Here is a 26,345-nt window from a genome sequence, read left to right as displayed (position 1 = left end):
AGGATGTAACAATCTTAACAGCCCATTCTGGCCTATGAGAACAGGGTAGCCTTACATAGTGAAAAACGAATATGGCTGTAATTCACTATGAGGACATGCCACACACATCAGGGCTTGTCCTACCTTATGCTTACAACGCACCCTGCCCGGGGGCCTACCATAGGGTTGACTGATATGAAGTTAAGGGAAGGTTTAGGGACTGGCAAGTGGGGGCACTTGCGCAGTCAGCGTGACAGTACCAGACTGCACGCAGGTTCTGCAATGGCAGGACCTAGAAACATCTTACTAGGCCGCTTCTGTGGACAGCCCACCAGCAGCATTCGTATTTACAATCCCTGGCACTCCAGGTGCACTTTACTAGGGGCTGATAGTAAACCGAATAAGCCAATCATGGGATCCAACCAACATATACAATTTACATAGGGAGCACTTGCACTGTGGCACTGGTTGGCAGTGGCACAGTGCTCTGAGCGGCCAACACCATAAAAACTAATGAGGCACAGCAACAAAAAGAGGAAGGGAGACTCACGCCAAGGTGCCAGGTCTAACACTGCCTTTGTAGCGCTTTGCAGGGAGTAGAACGTTACTCTGGAACCCAAAGGTAAAAGGAAATATCTAGTAGATTAGTAGTGACGTGGCAATGAGAGTGGGGGAGGGAGAGTGGGGAGGGAGAGAGAGCGGAGGTAGGCAGAGTGTGGAGGGAGAGAGGGCGGAGAGCAGAGGTAGGCAGAGTGGAGGTAGGGAGGGGTAAGGAGAGTGGGGGAGGGAGAGCGGAGGTAGGGAGGGGTAGGGAGAGTAGGGGGAGGGAGAGCGGAGGTAGGCAGAGTGGGGATGGAGAGTGGGAAAGGAGAGAGAGCGGAGAGTGGAGGTAGGGAGGGGTAAGAAGAGTGGGGGAGGGAGATTGGAGGAAGGGGTAAGGGGGGTGGAGCAGAGAGGGACAGCAAAGGTAATGAGACTGCAGGTAGGGAGAGTAGAGGTAAAGAGAATGGATGGGGAAGTGAAAGTAAAGAGAGTGGAGGATGGGTGAATAGAGGAAGGAAAAGTAGAGGTGGGGGGAGCCAAAGTAGGGAGAGTGGATCTAGGAAGAGTGGGGGAGGGAGAGTGGAGGAGGAGAAACAGATTTGGGTTATTAAAGTTCGTTCATGAACAGCTGCTGGACTTGTCTTTCTGGACTTTACTCATCAGACTTGATCAACTTTCCATTTAGTGCCCTCATAAGGACGTCTTTACACGCGCCAATGCTTGTCTGTCACTTCGGGCATCTACTCTCCTGAAAGATTCACATACACCAGTCTTAGGTAAGCCTAATCTGGTCCTGAACCAGATGGCACCGGATCAGGACCAGGGCGTTTTTAAAAGGTTGTGTGATTTCCCTGAAGTGTGAAGCACCTAGAAGCTTACCTGGGATTACAGTGAGCTGAGTTCCAGTTCCAAAGATCAGCTTTCCCCAGCCAGATCCAGTGCTCACACTACAACTAATATCCTTACAGAAACCTGCATCCAGGTGCATAATGCAGGACGCTGCGGAGCAGGGGGCAACCCTCCAAGGGGTCCTGAAACTTCCAAGGAGGCCTCCAGATACTCCAAAGGGGCCCTAACCCTTCTAGGAGGCCCCACAACCCTCCAAAGGGCCCCTAACCCTCCTAGGCACCCAATCGCTCCAGTAGTCCCCCTCAATCTTTCAATGTGGCCCTTATCCCTCCAAGGAGGCCCCACAACCCTCCAAGGTGCCCCTCACTTTCCAAGGCGCCCCATCGCTCCAGGAGACCCCCAACCTTTCCCTCCAAGGGGCCTTTAAACCTCCAAGGAGGCCCCACAACCCTCCAGGAGGCCCGTAACACTCCTAGGTGCTCCATCGCTCCAGTAGCCCCCCCAACCTTTCATTGTGGCCCTTATCCCTCCAAGGGACCTTGAAACCTCCAAGGAGGTCCCTAGCCCAAGAAGGGGCCCCTAACCCTCCAAGGGGTGCCATCGATCCAGGAGGCCCCTGATCTTTTGAAGGGGGCCTCATCCCTTCAAGGGGCCCTTAACCCTCCTAGGGGCCCAATCGCTCCAGGAGGCCCCTCAACCTTTCAATGTGGCCCATATCCCTTCAAGGGACCTAGTGGAGAGGTGTGATGCAGCGACCAGGGCAGCTGACTTCGGAGCCAAGGGCTCACGGTTCGATCCCCGGCTCCGGCGACAGATCAGCTCAGCACCATGTGGCTCTGGGCAATAGCTCACTTAATTTCCACAACGGCCCCCAGTGCCATGAGACCCGTAAGGGTGAGTAGTTCGCACTTTACAAATACTGGATTTATTTATTTAAACCTCCAAGGAGGCCCCCCAATTCTCCAATTTGCCCCTAACTCTCCTAGGCACCCAATTGCTCCAGTAGCCCCCCCCCAATCTTTCAATGGGGCCCTTGAACCTCCAAGGAGGTCCCCAACCCACCAAGGGGCCTCTAACCCTCTAAGGGGTGCAATCGCTCCAGGAAGCCCCCAATCTTTCAATGTGGCCCTTATCCTTCCAAAGGGCCCTTAAACCTCCAAGTTGGCCTTCAACCCAACTAGGGGTCCCATCGCTCCAGTAGGCCCCCAATATTTTAATGTGGCCCTTATCCCTCCAAGTGGCCCTTGAATCTCCAAGGAGGTCCCCAACCCAACAAGGGGCCCCTAACCCTCATAGGGGCACCATCGCTCCAGTAGGCCTCCAATCTTTCAATGTGGCCCTTATCCCTCCAAGGGACACTTGAACCTAAAAGGAGGTCCCCAACTTTTCCAGGGGCCTCTAACCCTCCAAGGGGTGCCATTGCTCCTGGAGGTCCCCAACTTTTCAAGCAGCCTCATACCTCCAAGGGGCCCTTAACCCTTCAAGTTGGTCTCCAACCCACCAAATGGCATCTAACTCTCCAAGGGGTGCGTTCGCTCCAGGAGGCCCCCCAACATTTCAGGGGAGACTCCCCTCCATTGGGGCACTTAACCCTTCCAGGAGGTCCCACTCAGCCCAAGGTCAATGAATATCTGTGAGATCTGGGGCCCCTCTTCAAATTCCACAGGGGTTTCCATCATTATTTGTTACATCACAGCCTGTAGCCCCACATGCCCCTGCATGCCTACCCACCAATTACTAGGCTACTCACAGCTGATCGTGAACACCAGCGGCATCTTATAAGCAGTAGGTTAAAGAACTCTGTGTAAACATGACATCTTCCTGGGCTGAGGATTGTTGCACAAAATGAATCAATAAAACCCTTCTAAGACCTTGAAACATACCGACAACTGAAACCCTAAAGCAGCTTCATACTAAAAGCAGCAAAACACACAACTGGAATGCACAGGAGCTCACAGAAATGAAAATATAGATCTCCACAAACCTTAACTTTATACTCTGCCGGGAAGAAGGACTGCCGTGCTGCTAGAAGGATGCCACTCTGCTGGACTGCTGCTCTGAAGGACTGCTGCCTGCTGCTCTGAAGGACTGCTGCCCTGCTGCTATGAAGGACTGCTGCCCTGCTGCTATGACGGACAGCTGCTATGAAGGACTGCTGCTCTGAAGGACTGCTGCCCTGCTGCTCTGAAGGACTGCTGCTATGAAGGACTGCTGCTCTGAAGGACTGCTGCCCTGTTGCTCTGAAGGACTGCTGCTATGAAGGACTGCAGCTCTGAAGGACTGCTGCCCTGCTGCCCTGAAGGACTGCTGCCCTGCTGCTCTGAAGGACTCCTGCCCTGCTGCTATGAAGGACTGCTGGCCTGCTGCTCTGAAGGACTCCTGCCCTGCTGCTATGAAGGACTGCTGCCCTGCTGCTCTGAAGGACTGCTGCCCTGCTGCTCTGAAGGACTGCTACCCTGCTGCTCAGAAGGACTGCTGCCCTGCTGCTCTGAAGGACTGCAGCCCTACTGCCCTTAACCCCTTCGATGCGCATGACGGAGCGGTTCCGTCATGCGCGTCGGTTGCACTGTGCGCATGACGGAACCGCTCCGTCATGGCCCCGCCCGCTCAATAGAACCCTCGGTAATCCGCGCTGCGCTGAAGGAGTTAAGGGATGCTGCCCTGCTAGGTTGCTGCCCTGTTGTTGTGCTGCTCTGCTATCATCTGCCTGGGGACAAGAACACAATCTTCAACTGTCCCAGGACCACCAGGGTGACCTACAAGGGCTAGTTTCATGGCCTACTGTTAAGAACCACAGGGACACAGAGAGCTTCCTCCATCTTGAACCCATGCCTGGACCCAGCCTGCATGAGTCCTGACCCTCCCAGTAGTGCCCCTCCAGCCCTGAGCCCTTGGAGGTGCTGCTGAAAGCGCCCAGATAGCCAAAATCCAAACGTGGGCTAAAAAGTGGCCTGAGAACCAGGTGGAGACCAGGACCAACCTCTCGCTTATCTGCCTGAGATGCATCACTGGTTGGACACTGACTTTGCAGCTTCTCCTGCTACGTTCTTCTCCGCAGCAGCAAATCCTTTTCAGCTGTCTAAAGGGGTATCCAGCCTCATGGAACTTTCTTCGGCTTCAGGCAGTTTCCACGCCCCACTTGAGATTTTCGACTTCCATTTCAGAGACTAAGTCCAAAAGTAAACATCTTCACTGCGGTTTTGACCAAGGCTATCTGCTGCTGGCGCTCACTCCTCGGACACTCCAGCAGCCTTGCCCCGCTGAACTTTACCTTCTCTGAATATTTTTCTCTGAAATGTTTCAAAAGCCCGAAGGTAAGCGCTGACCAGGGCCAATCCACTCCTTGCATTTGAATTGCACTTCATTGCAGTCAGCCATACTTTTCGACTTTGACCGGGTCTTGTGCGACTAGATGTCCGCGGTTTTTAGGTGCTAGTTTTTAGTAAAAACCTAAAAATTCATGACTCCAACTCTACTGGTTGGATTTTTTTTGTTTTGGTGACAAATTATATATTAAAATGTACTCTTTTTCTAAATTGGTTTGGGATTTTTCTTGTGTTGTGTCTCCACTTTGTTACTGTTTGTGTGCTGTATAAATACTCTACACGTTCCGACTAAGTTCAGCCTGACTGCTTTTTGTTCCAAGCTACCCAGGGTTGCGCACAGGTTCATTTACTGGATTTTTGTGGTTTACTCTGCAAGGGATTGTGGCTGTTGCTTGACCAGGACTCGCAACCCAACTTCTCACCGCTCCCATGCACTAATGCAGACACCCCTGTGCCGTGGTGTAAGGGTGTCAGTGTTGTGGGAAGCAGAGGTTTTGTGCTGGAAGGCATCCCCTTCCAGTACAGACTCTGTGCTTTAAGGCATTTACAACTTTTACTGTGTGCTGTACAACGCAGCACACATGCAAAGTTGGAATAACGGGGAGAAATGAAATAAGTTATTCTCATTACGCCCGCCTCACGGAGGCGAGGGATTTTGATGCTAATTCCTGTCAACAATTCTTTGTGGGTAGGGATTTGTGTCGCGACTCCTGGGTGGTTGCCTTGGGACCCCCATGCACCACCCAGGGAACGCCCTTTTGACGCAAAGTAATGCACCACGGCACATAGTGCAGCTTTGGGATACTAATGGTTACCGTGTACTACAAATCCTGATTTGAATTGGATTGTAAATCACTCCAGAATACTTTTATTTGGGTTTTCTTTAAAAAAATATTTAGAAACTCGACACAAAGTGATTGTAAATCAGGGTGTTGTTGGTGATCACACAGACGCAGAAACCACAAACTCACTTTCAAGGTGTGTAAAGGTACTAACCTGGCCTGACAGTGACGGTGGTGCCTGAGCCGAAGAAGACACGGAAGCCATCAGTGCCACAGTAGAGCAGCCTGCAACAAAAACCTGGGGCTCACTGCACCCTCTAACAGCTCTGTGCACTGTACACTGGCCTACCACTGGTGGGACCCCACTACCCTACACTGCACCCTTCACCTCTGTGACATGCAACACTGGCCTCTCACTGATGGGACAGCACCACTGTCCAGTACTGCGCCTTATTACAAAAACCTGGGGCTGGCTGCACCCTCCACCAGCTCTATGTAGTGTAACACTTTCCTCTCACTGATGGACAGCCGCTATCCAGTGCTACCGCTTTCAATTCTGACCAGTATAATGCTGGCCCCTCACTGATAGGACAGTGTCATTATCCAGTACTGCACCCTTCAGTTATGTGCTGTGCAATGCTGGACTCTCACTTACAGGACACTGGACAGTACTGTCCGATTGCCTCTGTGCAGTGAATGACTGGTCTCCTACTGTGCAGTACTGTGCCCTTACGCTCTGTGCAGTGAATTACTGGCCTCACGCCGTGCAGTACTGTGCCTGTACGCTGTGTGCAGAGCCCTGCTGGCCTCACATCGTGCAGTACTGTGCCTGTACGCTGTCTACAGAGTGCTGTTGGCCTCACCCCTTGCAGTACTGTGTAAGTACGCTGTGTGCAGAGCGCTGCTGGCCTCACACCATACAGTACTATGCCCTTACACTCGGTGCAGAGCGCTGCTGGCTGGGCGCAGAGCGCTGCTGGCCTCACACCGTGCAGTACTGTGCCCTTACGCTTGGTGCAGAGTGCTGCTGGCTGGGTGCAGAGCGCTGCTGGCCTCACACCGTGCAGTACTGTGCCTGTATGCTGTGTGCAGAGTGCTGTTGGCCTCACCCCGTGCAGTACTGTGCCCGTAAGCTGCGTGCAGAGCGCTGCTGGCCTCACACCATGCAGTACTGTGCCTGTACGCTGTGTGCAGAGTGCTGCTGGCCTCACACCGTGCAGTACTGTGCCCGTTCGCTGTGTGCAGAGCCCTGCTGGCCTCACACCATGCAGTACTGTGTCCGTACGCTGTGTGCATAGTGCTGCTGGCCTCACACCGTGCAGTACTGTGTCCATACGCTGTGTGCATAGAGCTGCTGGCCTCACACCGTGCAGTACTGTGTCCGTACGCCGTGTGCAGAGCCCTGCTGGCCTCACACCGTGCAGTACTGTGTCCGTACGCTGTGTGCATAGCGCTGCTGGCCTCACACCGTGCAGTACTGTGCCCTTACACTTGGTGCAGAGCGCTGCTGGCCTCACCCCGTGCAGTACTGTGTCCGTACGCTGTGTGCAGATCCCTGCTGGCCTCACACCGTGCAGTACTGTGTCCGTATGCTGTGTGCATAGCGCTGCTGGCCTCACACCGTGCAGTACTGTGTCCGTACGCTGTGTGCAGAGCCCTGCTGGCCTCACACCGTGCAGTACTGTGTCCGTACGCTGTGTGCATAGCGCTGCCGGCCTCACACCGTGCAGTACTGTGCCCATACGCTGAGTGCAAAGCACTGCTGGCCACACACCGTGCAGTACTGTGCCCTTACGCTGTGTGCAGAGCGCTGCTGGCCTCACACCGTGCAGTACTGTGCCCGTTCGCTGTGTGCAGAGCGCTGCTGGCCACACACCGTGCAGTACTGTGCCCTTACGCTGTGTGCAGAGCGCTGCTGGCCACACACCGTGCAGTACTGTGCCCTTACGCTGTGTGCAGAGCGCTGCTGGCCTCACACTGTGCAGTACTGTGCCCGTACGCTCGGTGCAGAGTGCTGCTGACCTCTCCTTAGTGAACCGCTAACCACAAGTGGCGGCGGAGCATGCTCCACCGGCACAAAGGAGTGAGAGAGGTATTTTAAGGAAGTGGATACACCCTCCCAATTGAACTGTAACAACCATAAAGTATCCAGAACCATGTACCTCAAAGTAAATCCTTTGTGGCGTACTCCGCTGGGAGCGGTAAAGGAGGCAGCAGGGATGTAGTGGATAATAAAATACAAATAAAACTAGGGTCTTATCAGAGGTTATGGTCGTGGGGTTAAGTAGACCCAAGAACAGCTCATTTACAAAGTCACAGATCACAGTGTGAAGAGAGTAAAAGCACACCAAGCACAATGGGAGTGCAGATGTTGATAATTGTCATAGAATGAATTGCAAAAATTGTTTGTTTTTTGTTTCCTTTCACAATCTTTCTTACAGGTGGAATTTCTGCGTTTATTCCAGATGGAGAGATAAGTATAACCTCCATATTATTTTCACGAGGGAACAGCTAGCTGTTCCATCAACAAAAAATATATAGGAAAATTCCTTAAACCAACACCAGGGAGGGAACTTTGTTTTGCCCTGAAGAAAGCCCAGGACAGATCTGGCCATCAACAAGGGCTGAAACATGTTGGCACGTGTTTAGGGTCATAGGACCATAACCTCTGATAAGACCCTAGTTTTATTTGTATTTTAATATCCACTATGTCCCTGTGAATAAAGGGATACCTGGGGAATGCAGTAGGATTTTTATCTTTAGACCCCCTGTTCTACATCTCTTAAGCGCTCCCTGAAAAACTGTTGAACCCACCCTGACCTTAAGGAGTCAGGGTGAACCCGATGATGAAGCATGACACCAATAGGGTGTGTGAGGGTTAATTAACAAAAAGGAGCTGCCTCCTTTCCCGCATCCAGCGGAGTACGCCACGTAGGATTTACTTTGAGCTATATGGTTCTGGATACTTTATGATTGTTACTCTCCTTAGTGAGCAATTGTCACTGAGTACTGCTCCAGGGTGTGTCATGAAGATGCTGAGAGAGGAAAAGGAGCCCAAGTGCACGTGCCCCAAGCCCAGAGGATGGGCAGGGGTCCTTGTACCTAGGCTGCTGAGGATGTGCTACAAGTAAGTAAGTAAAGTTTGCATTGTTTCCAGGTATTTAAAACCATAACAATGTAACAAGGAGAATTTAAGAACAACTAAAAAGAGCAAAATTATAATTGTCCAATTCGTACTGTACAAGTCACCGTTCTATGCACCATGAACTGCGACCACCAGTCACCTGCTCGTACATTCCTAAAATTCAATATTCAGTGACCTGGGCACAATGAAGTTCTATATCTTTACATCCTTTCCATTCCACTTTAAAAATCACTGCAGTGACCTGCCCTGAGATCCCCCAGTGACCTGTCCTGAGATCCCCCAGTGACCTGTCCTCAGATCTATTCAGTGACCTGCCCTGAGAACTCTCCAGGGACCTACCCTGATATCCCTCCAGTGACCTGGCCTGAGATCTCTCCAGTGACCTGCCCTGAGACCCTTCCAGTGACCTGTCCTGCAATCCCTCTTGAGACCTGCCCCGAGACCCCTGCAGGCACCTGCTCTGGAATCCCTCCAGTGACCTGTCCTGAGATCCCTCCAGTGAACTGACCTGAGATACCTCTTGTGACCTGCCCTGAGATCCCTCCAGTGACCAACCCTGAGATACCTCTTGTGACCTGCCCTGAGATCCTTCCAGTGACCTACGTTGAGATCCGGCCAGTGATCTGCCCTGAGATCCCCCTTGTGACCTGCCCTGTGATGTCTTCAGTGACCTACCCTGAGATACCTACAATGACCTGCCCTGAGATCCCTCCAATAACCTGGCCTGATATTCCTCCAGTGACCTGCCCTGAGATCCCTTGCAGTGAGCTGCCCTGAGATCCCCCAGTGACCTGTCCTGAGATCTCTCCAGTGACCTGCCCTGAGATCTCGCCAGTGACTTGCCCTGAGATCCCTTCAGTGACCTGCCCTGAGTTTCCTCCAGTGACCACCCTGAGATGCCTCCAGTGACCTGGCCTGAGATCCCTCCAGTGACCTGGCCTGAGATCCCTTCTGTGACCTGACCTGAGATCTCTCCAGTGACCTGTCCTGAGATTCCTGCAGTGACCTGCCCTGAGATCCCAAAAGTAACGTGCCCTGAGATCTCTCCAGTGACCTGCCCTGAGATCCCTTCAGTGACCTGCCCCGAGATCTCTTCAGTGACCTGCCCTGAGATCCCTAAGTGACCTGCCCTGAGATCCCTCTACTGGCCTGCCCTGAGATTCCTCTAGTGACCTGCCCTGGATTCCTCCAGTGACCTGCCCTGAGATGCCTCCAGTGACCTGTCCTGAGATGCCTCCAGTGACCTGCCCTGAGATCCCTCCAGTGACCTGCCCTGAGATCCCTCCAGTGATCTGTCCTGAGATCCCTCCAGTGACCTGCCCTGAGATCCCTCCAGTGACATGCTGTGATTACACGTGGAGTTTATAAGCATCAGTCTGGGTGCTCTAGTCATCAGTAGACCTCAGAGGGAGGGTCAGTCAGTCCAGAAGTACTGCTCCCTATGAGGTCTGCTCCTACTCATTACTTACCACATCCCCTAGGCATCCACCTGAGGCTTCACCTGCACAGGGCCATCTGCTGAACTTGGAGTTTTAAAAAACATCCGTGGAGCTCCGCTCCCTCTCCGCTCCCTCTCCGCTCCCAAATGATTTAAAAAGAGATAAAGAAGGCACTTACCTGGCTTTCTGCTGCCTCCCCTGCCTGGCCGCTCTCCTTCCTGCTCCTTTCTCGCATACAAGTCCATCTTCTTAAAATAAAAACACTACATTGTAAGTCTTGCGTATGCGCACAAGTAAGACATACAGCGTAGTGTTTTTTGGGAAGAAGATGGACGAGAGAGAGGAGCAGGAAGTAGAGCGGCCAAGCAGGGGAGGCGGCAGAAAGACAGGTAAGTCCCTTCTTAATATCTTTTTAAATCATTGGGAGGGGGAGGGAGCGGCTAACTCCGCTCCGCCATGGAGGCAGAGGTTTTGCCTACTTCGTGTTTGCCACGGAGCGCGGAGTAGGCAAATCTCCGCAAACTCTGCTGGCGGAGCGGTGTTACCCAACCAGGGTAACTAAATATGAGCCGCAGTTCACATCCATCTGTTTTTGTGCTGTTTTTTTAGCACAAAATCTCTGTGCATTTTGGACACAAGGATGAGGTCTGGCATTTCACATAATGAAGCATAAGGTTTTGAAATAATTTAGAATTTCACATCATTTCCACACAGGAAAACACGCATCTTTTACTGAGGCTTGGTAAAGACAGCACTGGAAGACTCACCTGACATTAAACTCAGGCTAGACACATAACTCACTGTGCAACACTGCACTCGTGTAGCGCGTCTCGCCCTGTGCTGTAGAACTACTACCGGGACCTCGCAGTGGTGACAGTCCAAGGACAGGTGTCTCCAACTTGACCACCACTACTCGGCATTAAATGCAGCTCCCTCAGGACTGACAGGGGTATTCAACCACCAGGCAGCTCCCGCGGGAATGACGGGGGTCTTCAACCACCAGGCAGCTGCCTCAGGAGGGAGAGGGGTCTTCAGCCACCAGGCAGCTCCCTCAGGAATGACAGGGGTCTTCAGCCACCAGGCAGCTCCCTGAGGAGGGAGAGGGGTCTTCAACCACCAGGCAGCTCCCTCAGAAATGACAGGGGTCTTCAACCACCAGGCAGCTCCCTCAGGAGGGAGAGGGGTCTTCAGCCACCAGGCAGCTCTCTCGGGAATGACAGGGTTCTTCAGCCACCAGGCAGCTCTCTCGGGAATAACGGGGGTCTTCAACCACCAGGCAGCTGCCTCAGGAGGGAGAGGGGTCTTCAGCCACCAGGCAGCTCCCTCAGGAATGACAGGGTTCTTCAGCCACCAGGCAGCTCTCTCGGGAATGACAGGGGTCTTCAGCCACCAGGCATCTCCCTCAGGTGGGAGAGGGGTCTTCAGCCACCAGGCAGCTCTCTCTGGAATGACAGGGGTATTCAACCACCAGGCAGCTCCCTCAGGAATGACAGGGTTCTTCAGCTACCAGGCAGCTCTCTCGGGAATGACGGGGGTCTTCAACCACCAGGCAGCTGCCTCAGGAGGGAGAGGGGTCTTCAACCACCAGGCAGCTCCCTCAGGAACGACAGGGGTCTTCAGCCACCAGGCAGCTGCCTCAGGAGGGAGAGGGGTCTTCAACCACCAGGCAGCTCCCTCAGGAATGACAGGGGTCTTCAGCCACCAGGCAGCTCCCTCAGGAATGACAGGGTTCTTCAGCCACCAGGCAGCTCTCTCGGGAATGACAGGGGTATTCAACCACCAGGCAGCTCCCTCAGGAATGACAGGGGTCTTCAGCCACCAGGCAGCTCCCTCAGGAGGGAGAGGGGTCTTCAACCACCAGGCAGCTCTCTCGGGAATGACAGGGGTCTTCAGCCACCAGGCAGCTCCCTCAGGAGGGAGAGGGGTCTTCAACCACCAGGCAGCTCCCTCAGGAATGACAGGGGTCTTCAGCCACCAGGCAGCTCCCTCAGGAATGACAGGGTTTTTCAGCCACCAGGCAGCTCCCTCAGGACTGGCAGGGGTATTCAACCACCAGGCAGCTCTCTCTGGAATGACAGGGGTCTTCAGCCACCAGGCAGCTCCCTCAGGAGAGAGAGGGGTCTTCAACCACCAGGCAGCTCCCTCAGGCATGGCAGGGGTCTTCAACCACCAAGCAGCTCCCTCAGGAATGGCAGGGGTCTTCAGCCACCAGGCAGCTCTCTCGGTATTGACAGGGGTCTTCAGCCACAGGCAGCTCCCTCAGGAGGTAGAGGGGTCTTCAACCACCAGGCAGCTCCCTCAGGAATGACAGGGGTCTTCAGCCACCAGGCAGCTCCCTCAGGAATGGCAGGGATCTTCAGCCATAAGGCAGCTCCTTCAGGAGTGACAGTGGTCTTCAACCACCAGGCAGCTCCTTCAGGAATGACAGGGGTCTTCAGCCACCAGGCAGCTGCCTCAGGAGGGAGAGGGGTCTTCAACCACCAGGCAGCTCCCTCAGGAATGACAGGGGTCTTCAGCCACCAGGCAGCTGCCTCAGGAGGGAGAGGGGTCTTCAACCACCAGGCAGCTCCCTCAGGAATGACAGGGGTCTTCAGCCACCAGGCAGCTCCCTCAGGAATGACAGGGTTCTTCAGCCACCTGACAGCTCCTTCAGAAGGGACAGGGGACTACAGCCACCAGGCATGGCTGCTCATGCATGCAAAGTGTGCACATATCCATTTTCTGGACCAATGTGTGAACAAACATCTACTCACTTGGTTTCACAGACAGCTTTGTCCCAGCACCAAACAACAGCGCATTTCCACTGAGACGCACAGTGTTCACCTTCATAACAAGAAGACACCCCCAAGCTGTGAACTTAGGAACCCCAAAGAAGAGTGAAAACCCACCAAGGACAAGACTAGTAAACCAACGGAAACGTCAGTCTGCTTGTGCTTTACTTACATACCTTGCTCCAGATTTACTTTTCAAAGGAATCAACAGATGGGCAGATAGTCACGCAAGGGGCAGGAGCGCAGCACTGAGGCATCTCTAGAGGGGCAGATAGTCACGAGAGGGGCAGGAACACAGCACTGAGGCATCTATAGAGGGGCAGATAGTCACACGAGGGGCAGGAGCACAGCACTGAGGCATCTATAGAGGGGCAGATAGTCACGCGAGGGGCAGGAGCGCAGCACTGAGGCATCTCTAGAGGGGCAGATAGTCACGAGAGGGGCAGGAACACAGCACTGAGGCATCTATAGAGGGGCAGATAGTCACACGAGGGGCAGGAGCACAGCACTGAGGCATCTATAGAGGGGCAGATAGTCACGCGATCGGCAAGAGCACAGCACTGAGGCATCTATAGAGGGGCAGATAGTCACGCGAGGGGCAGGAGCGCAGCACTGAGGCATCTCTAGAGGGGCAGATAGTCACGAGAGGGGCAGGAACACAGCACTGAGGCATCTATAGAGGGGCAGATAGTCACACGAGGGGCAGGAGCACAGCACTGAGGCATCTATAGAGGGGCAGATAGTCACGCGATCTGCAGGAGCACAGCACTAAGGCATCTATAGAGGGGCAGATAGTCACACGATTGGCAGGAGCGCTGCACTGAGGCATCTATAGAGGGGCAGATAGTCACACGATTGGCAGGAGCGCTGCACTGAGGCATCTATAGAGGGGCAGATAGTCACACGAGGGGCAGGAACACAGCACCGAGGCAGCTATAGAGGGGCAGATGGGAGCCAGAGCCACACGAGGGGCAGGAGCACAGCACTGAGGCATCTATTGAGGGGCAGATAGTCAAAACAGGGTCAGGAGCACAACACTGAGGCATCTCTAGAGGGGTAAATAGTCACGTAAGGGGCAGGAGCACAGCACTTAGGCATCTATAGAGAGGGCAGATAGTCACGCGATCGGCAGGAGCACAGCACTGAGGCATCTATAGAGGGGAAGATAGTCACACGTGGGGCAGGAGCGCAGCACTGAGGCATCTATAGAGGGGCAGATAGTCACACGAGGGGCAGGAGCACAGCACTGAGGCATCTATAGAGGGGCAGATAGTCACGCGATCGGCAGGAGCACAGCACTGAGGCATCTATAGAGGGGCAGTTAGTCACACAAGGGGCAGGAGCACAGCACTGAGGCATCTCTAGAGGGGCAGATGGGAGCCAGAGACACACGAGGGGCAGGAGCACAGCACTGAGGCATCTATTGAGGGGCAGATAGTCAAAACAGGTTCAGGAGCACAACACTGAGGCATCTCTAGAGGGGCAGATAGCCAAGCCGGGGCAGGAGCACAGCACTTAGGCATCTATAGAGGGGGCAGATAGTGACGCGATCGGCAGGAGCACAGCACTGAGGCAGCTATAGAGGGGCAGATAGTCAAGCCAGGGGTTAGGAGCACAGAACTTAGACATCTATAGAGGGCAGATGGGAGCCTGAGCCACACGAGGGGCAGGAGCACAGCACTGAGGTATCTATAGAGGGGGTAGATGGTCACACGAGGGGCAGGTGCACAGCACTGAGACATCTATAGCCGGGCAGATAGTCACATGAGGGGCAGGAGCACAGCACTGAGGCATCTATCGAGGGCAGATGGGAGCCTAAGCCACACGATGGGCACGAGCACAGCACTGAGGCATCTATAGAGGGGGCAGATGGTCACACGAGGGGCAGGTGCACAGCACTGAGGCATCTATAGCCAGGCAGATAGTAACATGAGGGGAAGGAGCACAGCACTGTGGCATCTATAGAGGGGGCAGATGGTCACACGAGGGGTAAGAGCACAGCACTGAGGCATCTCTAGAGGGGCAGACAGTCACACGAGGGGCAGGGGCACAGCACTTAGGCATCTATAGAGAGGGCAGACGATCACACGAGGGGCAGGAGCACAGCACTGAGGCATCTATAGAGGGGGCAGATAGTCACGCGATCGGCAGGAGCACAGCACTGAGGCATCTTTAGGGGGGGCAGATAGTCACGCGAGGGGCAGGAACACATGAATGATGCATCTATAGAGGGGGCAGATAATCACAGGAGGGGGTAGGAGCACAGCACTGAGGCATCTATAGAGGGGCAGATAGTCACGCAAGGGGCAGGAGCACAGCACTGAGGCATCTATAGAGGGGCAGAGAGTCACACGAGGGGCAGGAACACAGCACCAAGGCAGCTATAGAGGGGCAGATGGGAGCCAGAGCCACACGAGGGGCAGGAGCACAGCACTGAGGCATCTATTGAGGGGCAGATAGTCAAAACAGGGTCAGGAGCACAACACTGAGGCATCTCTAGAGGGGTAAATGGTCACGTAAGGGGCAGGAGCACAGCACTTAGGCATCTATAGAGGGGGCAGATAGTCACGCGATCGGCAGGAGCACAGCCCTGAGGTATCTATAGAGGGGCAGAGAGTCACACGAGGGGCAGGAGCACAGCACTGAGGCATCTATTGAGGGGCAGATAGTCAAAACAGGTTCAGGAGCACAACACTGAGGCATCTCTAGAGGGGCAGATAGCCAAGCCGGGGCAGGAGCACAGCACTTAGGCATCTATAGAGGGGGCAGATAGTGACGCGATCGGCAGGAGCACAGCACTGAGGCATCTATAGAGGGGGCAGATAGTCACGCGATCGGCAGGAGCACAGCACTGAGGCAGCTATAGAGGGGCAGATAGTCAAGCCAGGGGTTAGGAGCACAGAACTTAGACATCTATAGAGGGCAGATGGGAGCCTGAGCCACACGAGGGGCAGGAGCACAGCACTGAGGTATCTATAGAGGGGGTAGATGGTCACACGAGGGGCAGGTGCACAGCACTGAGACATCTATAGCCGGGCAGATAGTCACATGAGGGGCAGGAGCACAGCACTGAGGCATCTATCGAGGGCAGATGGGAGCCTAAGCCACACGATGGGCACGAGCACAGCACTGAGGCATCTATAGAGGGGGCAGATGGTCACACGAGGGGCAGGTGCACAGCACTGAGGCATCTATAGCCAGGCAGATAGTAACATGAGGGGAAGGAGCACAGCACTGTGGCATCTATAGAGGGGGCAGATGGTCACACGAGGGGTAAGAGCACAGCACTGAGGCATCTCTAGAGGGGCAGACAGTCACACGAGGGGCAGGGGCACAGCACTTAGGCATCTATAGAGAGGGCAGACGATCACACGAGGGGCAGGAGCACAGCACTGAGGCATCTATAGAGGGGGCAGATAGTCACGCGATCGGCAGGAGCACAGCACTGAGGCATCTTTAGAGGGGGCAGATAGTCACGCGAGGGGCAGGAACACATGAATGATGCATCTATAGAGGGGGCAGATAATCACAGGAGGGGGTAGGAGCACAGCACTGAGGCATCTATAGAGGGGCAGATAGTCACGCAAGGGGCAGGAGCACAGCACTGAGGCATCTATAGAGGGGCAGAGAGTCACACGAGGGGCAGGAACACAGCACCGAGGCAGCTATAGAGGGGCAGATGGGAGCCAGAGCCACACGAGGGGCAGGAGCACAGCACTGAGGCATCTATTGAGGGGCAGATAGTCAAAACAGGGTCAGGAGCACAACACTGAGGCATCTCTAGAGGGGTAAATGGTCACGTAAGGGGCAGGAGCACAGCACTTAGGCATCTATAGAGGGGGCAGATAGTCACGCGATCGGCAGGAGCACAGCCCTGAGGTATCTATAGAGGGGCAGAGAGTCACACGAGGGGCAGGAACACAGCACTGAGGCAGCTATAGAGGGGCAGATGGGAGCCAGAGACACACGAGGGGCAGGAGCACAGCACTGAGGCATCTATTGAGGGGCAGATAGTCAAAACAGGTTCAGGAGCACAACACTGAGGCATCTCTAGAGGGGCAGATAGCCAAGCCGGGGCAGGAGCACAGCACTTAGGGATCTATAGAGGGGACAGATAGTCAAGCAATCGGCAGGAGCACAGCACTGAGGCATCTATAGAGGGGGCAGATAGTCACGCGATCGGCGGGAGCACAGCACTGAGGCAGCTATAGAGGGGCAGATAGTCAAGCCAGGGGTAGGAGCACAGAAGTTAGGCATCTATAGAGGGCAGATGGGAGTCTGAGCCACACGAGGGGCAGGAGCACAGCACTGAGGCATCTATAGAGGGTGTAGATGGTCACACGAGGGGCAGGTGCACAGCACTGAGACATCTATAGCCGAGCAGATAGTCACATGAGGGGCAGGAGCACAGCACTGAGGCATCTATCGAGGGCAGATGGGAGCCTGAGCCACACGAGGGGCACAAGCACAGCACTGAGGCATCTATAGAGGGGGCAGATGGTCACACGAGGGGCAGGTGCACAGCACTGAGGCATCTATAGCCAGGCAGATAGTCACATGAGGGGAAGGAGCACAGCACTGTGGCATCTATAGAGGGGGCAGATGGTCACACGAGGGGCAAGAGCACAGCACTGAGGCATCTCTAGAGGGGCAGATAGTCACACGAGGGGCAGGGGCACAGCACTTAGGCATCTATAGAGAGGGCAGACGATCACACGAGGGGCAGGAGCACAGCACTGAGGCATCTATAGAGGGGCAGATGGTACACGAGGGGCAGGAGCACAGCATTGAGGCATCTATAGAGGGGGCAGATAGTCACGCGATCGGCAGGAGCACAGCACTGAGGCATCTTTAGAGGGGGCAGATAGTCACGCGAGGGGCAGGAACACATGAATGATGCATCTATAGAGGGGGCAGATAATCACAGGAGGGGTAGGAGCATAGCACTGAGGCATCTATAGAGGGGCAGATAGTCACGCAAGGGGCAGGAGCACAGCACTGAGGCATCTCTGGAGGGGCAGACGGTCACACGAAGGGCAGGAGCACTGAGGCATCTATAGAGGGGTAGATTGCCACAGGTGGGGCAGGAGCAGAGCACTGAGGCATCTATAGAGGGGGGCAGATTGTCACAGGTGGGGCAGGAGCACAGCACTGAGGCATCTCTGGAGGGGCAGACGGTCACACGAGGGGCAGAAGCACAGCACTGAGGCATCTATAGAGGGGTAGATTGCCACAGGTGGGGCAGGAGCACAGCACTGGGGCATCTATAGAGGGGCAGATAGTCACACGATCGGCAGGAGCACAGCACTGAGGCATCTATAGAGGGGCAGATAGTCACACGAGGGGCAGGAACACAGCACTGAGGCATCTATAATGGGGCAGATAGTCACACGAGGGGCAGGAGCACAGCACTGAGGCATCTATAATGGGGCAGATAGTCACACGAGGGGCAGGAACACAGCACTGAGGCATCTATAATGGGGCAGATAGTCACACGAGGGGCAGGAGCACAGCACTGAGGCATCTATAGAGGGGCAGATTGCCACAGGTGGGGCAGGAGCAGAGCACTGGGGCATCTATATGGGGAGGGGGTGTCACTCTGAGGAGGGTCAGGGGCACAGCAGATGTGCAGAGAGGGGTCAGCAAACAGCAGGAATTAATAATCCATCTGTTCACTTGTCCCTGGTACAATGTCACAGCTCTGATCCGCAGTTAGAAGGGGGGAATGAGGTACTTCTGATCATTTTAAGTCAGTAAACATGGGTTCTGCACTCAATCAGAGGAGGTGCAGAGAGACTCGAGCTCCTTGGATGCTGACTCCACTTTGTTTTTGAAAGATTCCGCTGGTTTATCATGGCAGGCCTGGCAAGGAGGACCACAGCTTAAACGAGAATGAACTACTTTGAAAAATATTTCGAGGAATTAGTGGACAATGTAATATTCTCTGAATAAAATATGTTTTTTTCCGTCAATATAAGTTTTTCATATTCGTAGACTGCACCTCTATTTGTGCTTTTGCCTATCTCATTATAATTCCGTCAAAGCAGTATGTAGAGATGTGTGTGCAGCTAGAACATCTCATTTCCAATCCAGCAGGGCCATCTCTGAGCTTCATCCTTTTGAGGTCAAAAATCAGGACCATTGTATTATTTTTTTTTTTTTTTTTTTTTTTTTGAAACCGTTTATTGCACGATGAAAAAGTTACAGGCATGGGCCTACAACCATCCGGCCGGCCGCTAGAGTAGCAAAAGGCATATAACATACATACAGTGAGAGTCTCTTGGCGGAGCAGATTGGCAAATCAGGTGATATCAATAGCGTAGGCCGCATAACTCCTAGCCCACAATACGGTTTCATTTTGTCAAACAGAACAACATAAAAAAAAAAAAAACCACACCCGCAAGGCAACCCGCGATCCAAGTGACAGTACATGCTCCGTAAATGGGGGATCCTAACCAGCAGCAAAACTCTGAAGAGGGGAATGGGAGTATAGCAGGGACTGGGGAGCCACGTGCCCACGGCTGAGGGAGGGGGTCGGCTAAGGAGATGGGGCTGGCGAGGCCGCCGGTAGGAGTGGCGGCTCACAAATACCCCCACGGTAGGCGTTCCAGGGGCTCCAGATTTTCACCCACGCCCCAGGCTTACCCCTCGCCACATATACTACTTTTTCACGAAACATACACCAATCCATATGTTCTTTCCAGGCCAACACCGCCGGGGGCCTCTGGGATCCCCACAATTGGGCAATGTCACGCTTCGCTATCATGTATCCCAGAGTCACCCACCGCGTCTGCGGGACCGAATAATCATTTGGTTCCCACACATTCAGCAAGCATCTCCTCGCTTCAGGCAGCAGTGCAACACGCGTAACCACACGCAAAACCTCATGCACACCACGCCAGAATCGCTCCACTTTCGGGCACTCCCACAGTATATGCATGAAAGTTGCCAAAGCACCACAGCCGCGCTTACACAATCCGTCACCAGCAAAGCCCATACGTAGAAGCCTCGGCCCCGTGACGTAAACCCGGTGAAGGATCTTAAGCTGGATGAAACGAAGGCGAGCCGGGATGGCCACCTCCTTCGGAGAGGCCACCGCGGAGATCCAATCCTCGTCGTCCAGCTCCAGCCCATCGGCAACCCAGGCCTCGCGGAGACCAGTCAGCAGGCACGATCTGTCATTGATCAGTTTTTTATATATAAGGGAGATCGTGCTGTCTGGTACATGGCCATCCAGCACCCTGTCCTCTAGGGGGGAAGACTCCGGAATGGACGCAACATCCGGGAAGACGGAGGCCAGCGCGTGGCGGACTTGTAAGTATCGAAAGTACTCACTGCCTTGCAGCTGAAACTCCGTCTGCAGCATCTCAAAAGTCTTGAAACCCCCCCTCGTCCAGAGATCTCCCACCGTGCTGATTCCGATCGTGTCCCACTTCTCGAAGCCCTTCGATGTCCACAGGGAGCCCAACCTCTCAGACGCATATAGCGGTGACGCCCGGGTCAAACGGTCCTTCCACCCCATAGCTGCATTAGCCGCGTGCCATACACGCACCATGACACGCGTCGGTCCCGTCAGACGGGAGTCGAGCGTGCCAGAATAGAGCGCTCGATTATAATCGCCACCGGGCAGGAGCATCCTGTCCATTTCAAATGCCGGGTTCAAGGCGGGCCCGTAAAGGCCATGATTGATTGCAGCTAGCTGGGAGGCCCAGTAATACCGTTTAATGTCCGGGAGGGCGACCCCCCCATCGTACCACGGGAGCGTCAATTTGGCCAGAGCAATACGCGGCCTCCCGTCCCAGAACAGGCGCCGCTGCAGGCCCTCCACCTCGCGGAAGTAGCGCGCTGGTACCAAGTCCATAGTGTTCTGGAGGGCGTACAGAAAGCGCGGCAAGGACATCATCTTAAACAAGGCCGCTCGGCCAAGTGGCGAGAGCGGAAGACGCCGCCAACGCGCGACATCCTCTCGCAAGCGCTGGAGGGGGGGCAACAAGTTCCGCTCATAGCGGGCCTCCGGGTCTAGAGTGATATATATACCCAGGTACCGGAACCCCTGGGAGGCAATCTGGATCGGGCAGTCACGCGGTAGGGCCGGAGCCTCCCCGGAAAGCACATATACGCAGGATTTCGCCCAGTTGATGACAAGGCCGGAGTTACGCCCGAAGGAGCGCAAAACATCAACCAGGACAACCAGCGATTTGCGCGGGGAGGCGAGATACAAAAGGATATCATCGGCGTAGAGGGACACGCGGTCCTCATACTCAGGGGTCCAGCGGAGACCACGGATAGAAGGGTGCCACCGTAGCCACTCCGCCAAGGGCTCCAAGGCCAGTGCAAACAGGAGCGGCGACAAGGGGCAACCCTGGCGCGTGCCCCGCCCCAGCTCGAATGGGGCCGAGACTCGCCCATTCACCACCACCTGCGCCAATGGGCCCGAATACAGCAATTTGACCCAGCTAATGAACCCCGGGCCAAATCCGAATTTCGCCAGCATCGCCCAGATGTATGGCCATTCAAGCGTGTCAAACGCCATGGTGGCGTCTAAGGATGCCAAGATGGCCGGCTCCCGCACAAACGGGACACGCGCGAGCACCCCGTGCAAGCGTCGCAGATTAAGAGCCGTGTTGCGATGGGGTATAAATCCAGATTGGTCTTGGTGGACCAAGTCGCCCACCACACCGACCAACCGGTTGGCCAACACCTTGGCGAGGATTTTGGGTTCCGCGTTCAAGAGCGAAATTGGCCTGTAGGATGTGACCCGCTCACGGGGTCTCCCCTCCTTGTGTATCACCACAATCGTGGCCAGACGCTGGTCCGGCGGGAGGGAACCCTGCGAGTGGGCCGCTAGGAACATCGCGCGCAGGTGGGGCGCTAGTACATCCGGGCGCAGCTTGTAAAGCTCGATGGGGAGACCATTAGGGCCCATGGCCTTGCCGGACGCGACCGAGCGAATAGCCAGGGCAATTTCGTCCGAGGTGGGAGGAGCGTCCAGCAAATCCCTGTCCTCCACCGAAAGGGAGGGCAGCGCTATGTCCCGAAGCAGGGAATGGGAATCTTCCTCCGAGCAGGGGGAAACCGGGGAGTACACCTCGCGGAAGTAATCCGCGAAGCAGGAGACGATGGCTTCCGGCTCGGTGACACGCGTACCATCCATCCTCTCAATCAAAGGAACCACACGACTCGCTCTCTCCCTCTTATCCAACCACGCAATCAATTTACCCGCCTTATCGCCCACATCATACAATCGTCCCTGTTGCTCTCTACTGAGGCCCCTGGCCGCCTCCGTGACGAGGGCCCTATAGGCCGCCTGCTTGAGATGCAAAACATGCAACTTGGCATCCGTTATCCCGCTCCCCAGGTCACCCTCCAGTTCCACAATCTCGGCCTCCACCCGGGTCACCTCCTCCCGCTCACGCCTCCGGGCATGGGAGATAAAGGAGAGGGCCTCCCCTCTGAGGACTACCTTAAAGGCCTCCCACAGGGAGATGGCCGAAGGGACAGACCCCACATTCTCGTCAAAATAGCGCTGTAAGGATTTAATCAAGTCGGCACGAATAGTGGGGTCTCGTAAGTACCATGCATTGATTGGGGCCACCCTGCCCTCCCCCCTCGGGAAGACATCAAAATGTAACAGTAATGGGGAGTGATCCGAAATACCCCGCGCCAGATGGCACACCTCTCCTACCCTCCCAGCGTGGGCTGCCGGGACCAGGATGTAGTCAAGTCGCGAGAGGCTACCATGGGCGCCCGAGTGGAAAGTGTATTGCAGCTGCGTAGGGTGCTTTAGTCGCCAGCAATCCACCAGGCCCAGTGTGTCTAAAAGGCCGGACAGCCACGCCTGTGCCCGGGGGAGGTCCCTAGGGGGGTGACGATCCATAGACCCAGAAACTACCGCATTGAAGTCCCCCCCAACCACCAGCAGGCCACCCGGGAGGTCCAGGAGGAGGCGCCCCAGGTCCGCAAATGTAGTAGCTTGTAACCCAGGCGGGACGTACACTGACATGAAAACAATCACTCTACCCTCCATTCTACCCACCAGGACAGTGTAACGTCCCCTCTCGTCATGGCGCACCTCATCAATCTCCAGCGGAAGCGAGTTCTTGATCATGATACCCACCCCCCGCGACCCCGAAGTGAAGCCCGAGTGGGCCACCAAACGATAGCCCCGCCGATTCATGGCATGGAAGGAGTTACCTATAAGGTGTGTCTCCTGCAAGAAGACAACATCTGGCGATATACGTTTCAGGAACTGCAGGACCACACCACGCTTAATCCGATCCCCCAGGCCGTTAACATTCCAGGACAACACAGCCAAGTCCCTACCCCCCATCATACGTAGAAGCAATCAGTCGTCCCCCACAGAGCATTTCGAGAACAGCAATACAGTAAAGGGTTTGCCTTGCGGTGCAAACAAACAACACACCCCCCCCGCCCCCCCATCCCAACAGAACTCCCCCCTCCCTGCACCCCTGCATGAGCCCAGTCAGCCCCCCCAAAGTGCAGTGTGCCTGTCGCCCCATAGAGAAAGACTAACTAGTACCCCAGAGGAGGAAGGAAGCCCCCAACAGACCCCGTACGACCTCCATAGGAGGGGAACATACACGATCGAGAAATGGTAAAGAAGTATTGTCCCGAGCAGGGCCTATTATTCACCCCTTAATTCTGATCCGGCAGGCCCTCTCCACCGCCCGCACCCCCCCCACCCCCCCGGCCCCGATCATCAGGCAGAGTGTCCAACCAGTCCCCAGCCGCCTCGGGGCGATCAAAGAAGTGCGTGCGACCTTCCACCTCCACCCTTAGCTTAGCTGGAAAGAGCATTGAGTACTTTAGGTTCAGGTCCCGCAGGCGACGTTTAACACCGAGAAAACTGAGTCTCTGCTTTTGGACCGCCGGAGTAAAGTCTGGGTAGAAACGCACATCCATGTTGTCAAGCTTGACCGGTCCCTGTTGCCTGGAGGTCTGCAGGATAGCGTCCCTGTCCCGAAAATTAAAAATCCGGGCAATGAGAGGCCGCGGCGGGGCACCGGCCTTCGGCCTGCCCCCAGGGACCCGATGAGCACGCTCAACCGCAAAAAGCTTACTCAGGCCCCGGGGCTGCAGATGGGTAAGGATTAGATCTTCCACAAAAAGGTCGGCGGCCTCCGCCTCTCGTCCCTCCGGCACCCCCACAATACGAACATTATTCCTCCTGGCCCGACCCTCGGAATCCTCCAGTCGCCGGTCCATCAGGGCGCTCGCCTGGCCAAGCCGGCGCACCTCCTTTTGGAGGGCCGCCACATCTGTCTCAAGGCCCGTTGTGGTGTGGGTCAGGGAATCGACCCGGTCATTCGTCTTAGACAGGTCGGCCCTCACCAGGCTCACATCCACAAGGACCGAGTCTATTTTTTGCGCTAGGGTGTCGAAGCGCTGGTCCACCGAGGCCTTCATCTCCGCGATGGCGCCCATGACGTCCCGGAGGGTCAGGTCCACCGGCTGGGCAGGCGTCTCCGTCAGGCCCGCCGGGGACGTGCGCGATGTCTCCGGAGATCCCTTCTGGAGAGTGTAGCGGTCCATACTGTTGGATTGGTGCGCCGGGCCACGGCGGGTCGTCTTCACCTTCGCCCGGTCGCCATCTTGTTTGGTGGACATGCTTGCTTTCCCACCGTCGTGCCAATCTCCTCAAAAGGGCCGATAGACCCGTTCACGGGGTCCGGGGGGGGGAGGGCGGCCACCGCACCGCAGGACGATCCACAGCAGGCGGGTCAGCCGGGCACCTGGACAAGACCACACCACCGCACCCCGCTTCGCGACCCTACCTCGCTGGCGGCGAGGAGGGCGCAAAAGTGAAAGTGAAAGCGCGGGGTACGCGAGTCGCCCAGCCGTGCCCGCCGCTGTTGTTCACCTTGTCCCCGGATCGCCCCACTACTCCAATCCGGGGGGCCGGCACGGGGAAGGCCGCAACCTTCGACCGGCGCTCCCGCCGGTGTTCGGGGTCCGATTCGAACACGGAAAACGGGTGGCGCCTCAGCTCGGGTTCACCGACACAGTCCCCTCAAAAAGGACAGGATATAGCCAGGATTAATTCAGGAGGTCGCGGAGGTCCTCGGGAGCCTCGCACCTACGCGGCCATCTTGGTTGCGCGCTAGGCTCCTCCTCCGACCATTGTATTATTAACACTGAATCTGCCGCTAGCATTAGGAGATCACTGAGGTGAACAGCGGCTGTTGAGTGTACCAGTGTTTCCTTTTCGTGCTATGAAGGAGGCTTGGGAAAAGTTTAATTACGCCGGAGTAATCGGAGTAATTTCAGTAAATACACATGACTCTTGTGATAAAAAATTACTGAAATCATGAGATTACACCACTTTGAGTAATTAAGAGTAATTTGGGGAAAAGTCCTCCCACAGGAGCCTGGAACTAAGAGCCAGCAAGTGACTACGGCTACTGCTGCTGTGTCTGTAGCATTTAGCGCTCTCTTCTTAGGCAACGAGCATACGCGGACACATTTTGGACGCGAAGGTGCATTTTGCACAAATATTTTGAATTACACGTCACATTATTACGCATAATTAAAAAAAATTACGGGAGAGAGAACAACACCAGTTACGCCCAACACTTATAGGAAGTGTATGTTTCTGTCACGGTGATTGCGCTCATTTTGCTGTACACAGGTTTTCGCAATGTGTGAGCGCTCTTAGAGCTAAATACTTTATTAAACAGGTGTATATTTCTCTAGGATTCTATTTAAAACCTCTCCTTTTTCAGCCTGGGAATGAGTATTAATGAGCATTTAGCAACTGTAGTGTTCATGTATTTATCGTAAATTATAACTAATTACAAGGTGCATATAGGTACATTTTTAAGCGCATCACTCCAGCTACAAAAAAAACTCTGGGGCAGATTTACGAGTTCTGGCGCATCTCTGCAAATCAGCAGGGATGCGCCAGAAAAGATGCAACACGCAATTCCCTCCCTGCGCCACCACGAATGTGTCGCATTCAAAATGCGACGCACCATTGTGCAAGGATAGGGTGATGCGTGTCGCGTCAGGCGTAAGGGTGGCGCATTGCTGGAGTCATGTCGCAAGCTCGACGCGGCTCCAGAAATGCTCAGGGGTGCCCTATGCCTAACGTGCTGCCTCACTCCTTACGCCTGCTTCAAGCAGGCGCAGAGTTTTGACGTAGCTCGGACGTAAAAGTGACCTAGTGAAATCTTGAAGATTTCACTGCGTCACTTTTATGAGGTGCTCCTGCGACGGAACACCCACATGAAACCTAACGCAGGTTTCATGTGGCGCAGGGCTTTACAACGTGACGCATCTCCCTAGATGCATCATGATGTAAATAAGGCGCAATGTGGTGCATGGTTTACGTCACCGCTGCGTCACAGAAGTGACGCAACGGCGGCATAAATATGGCGCTCTTTTTCCAATGAGCCGCAGCAGTGACCCCCATGAATGTGCCTCGTCATCTCGGCGACTTCAGGTGAGTTTCTGCACTGAGACGACAATATTGTCAGCAAAATATGTATTGC

General features: G+C 54.9%; 1 gene segment (V, D, J or C); it reads right to left on the bottom strand.

The window, feature by feature from the left end:
* The window catches only part of LOC146808647 (T-cell receptor alpha chain constant-like), an 805,797-nt gene that overhangs the window by 100,128 nt on the left and 679,324 nt on the right, over positions 1–26,345 (bottom strand). Inside the window, 1 exon segment of the C gene segment in view lies at positions 12,817–12,866. Coding sequence covers positions 12,817–12,866 — 50 coding nt within the window.

This window comes from Triturus cristatus, chromosome 8, assembly GCF_964204655.1.
Source record: "Triturus cristatus chromosome 8, aTriCri1.1, whole genome shotgun sequence".
NCBI classification, from domain to species: Eukaryota; Metazoa; Chordata; class Amphibia; order Caudata; family Salamandridae; genus Triturus; species Triturus cristatus.
This window is presented reverse-complemented; position numbering and strand designations above follow the sequence as displayed.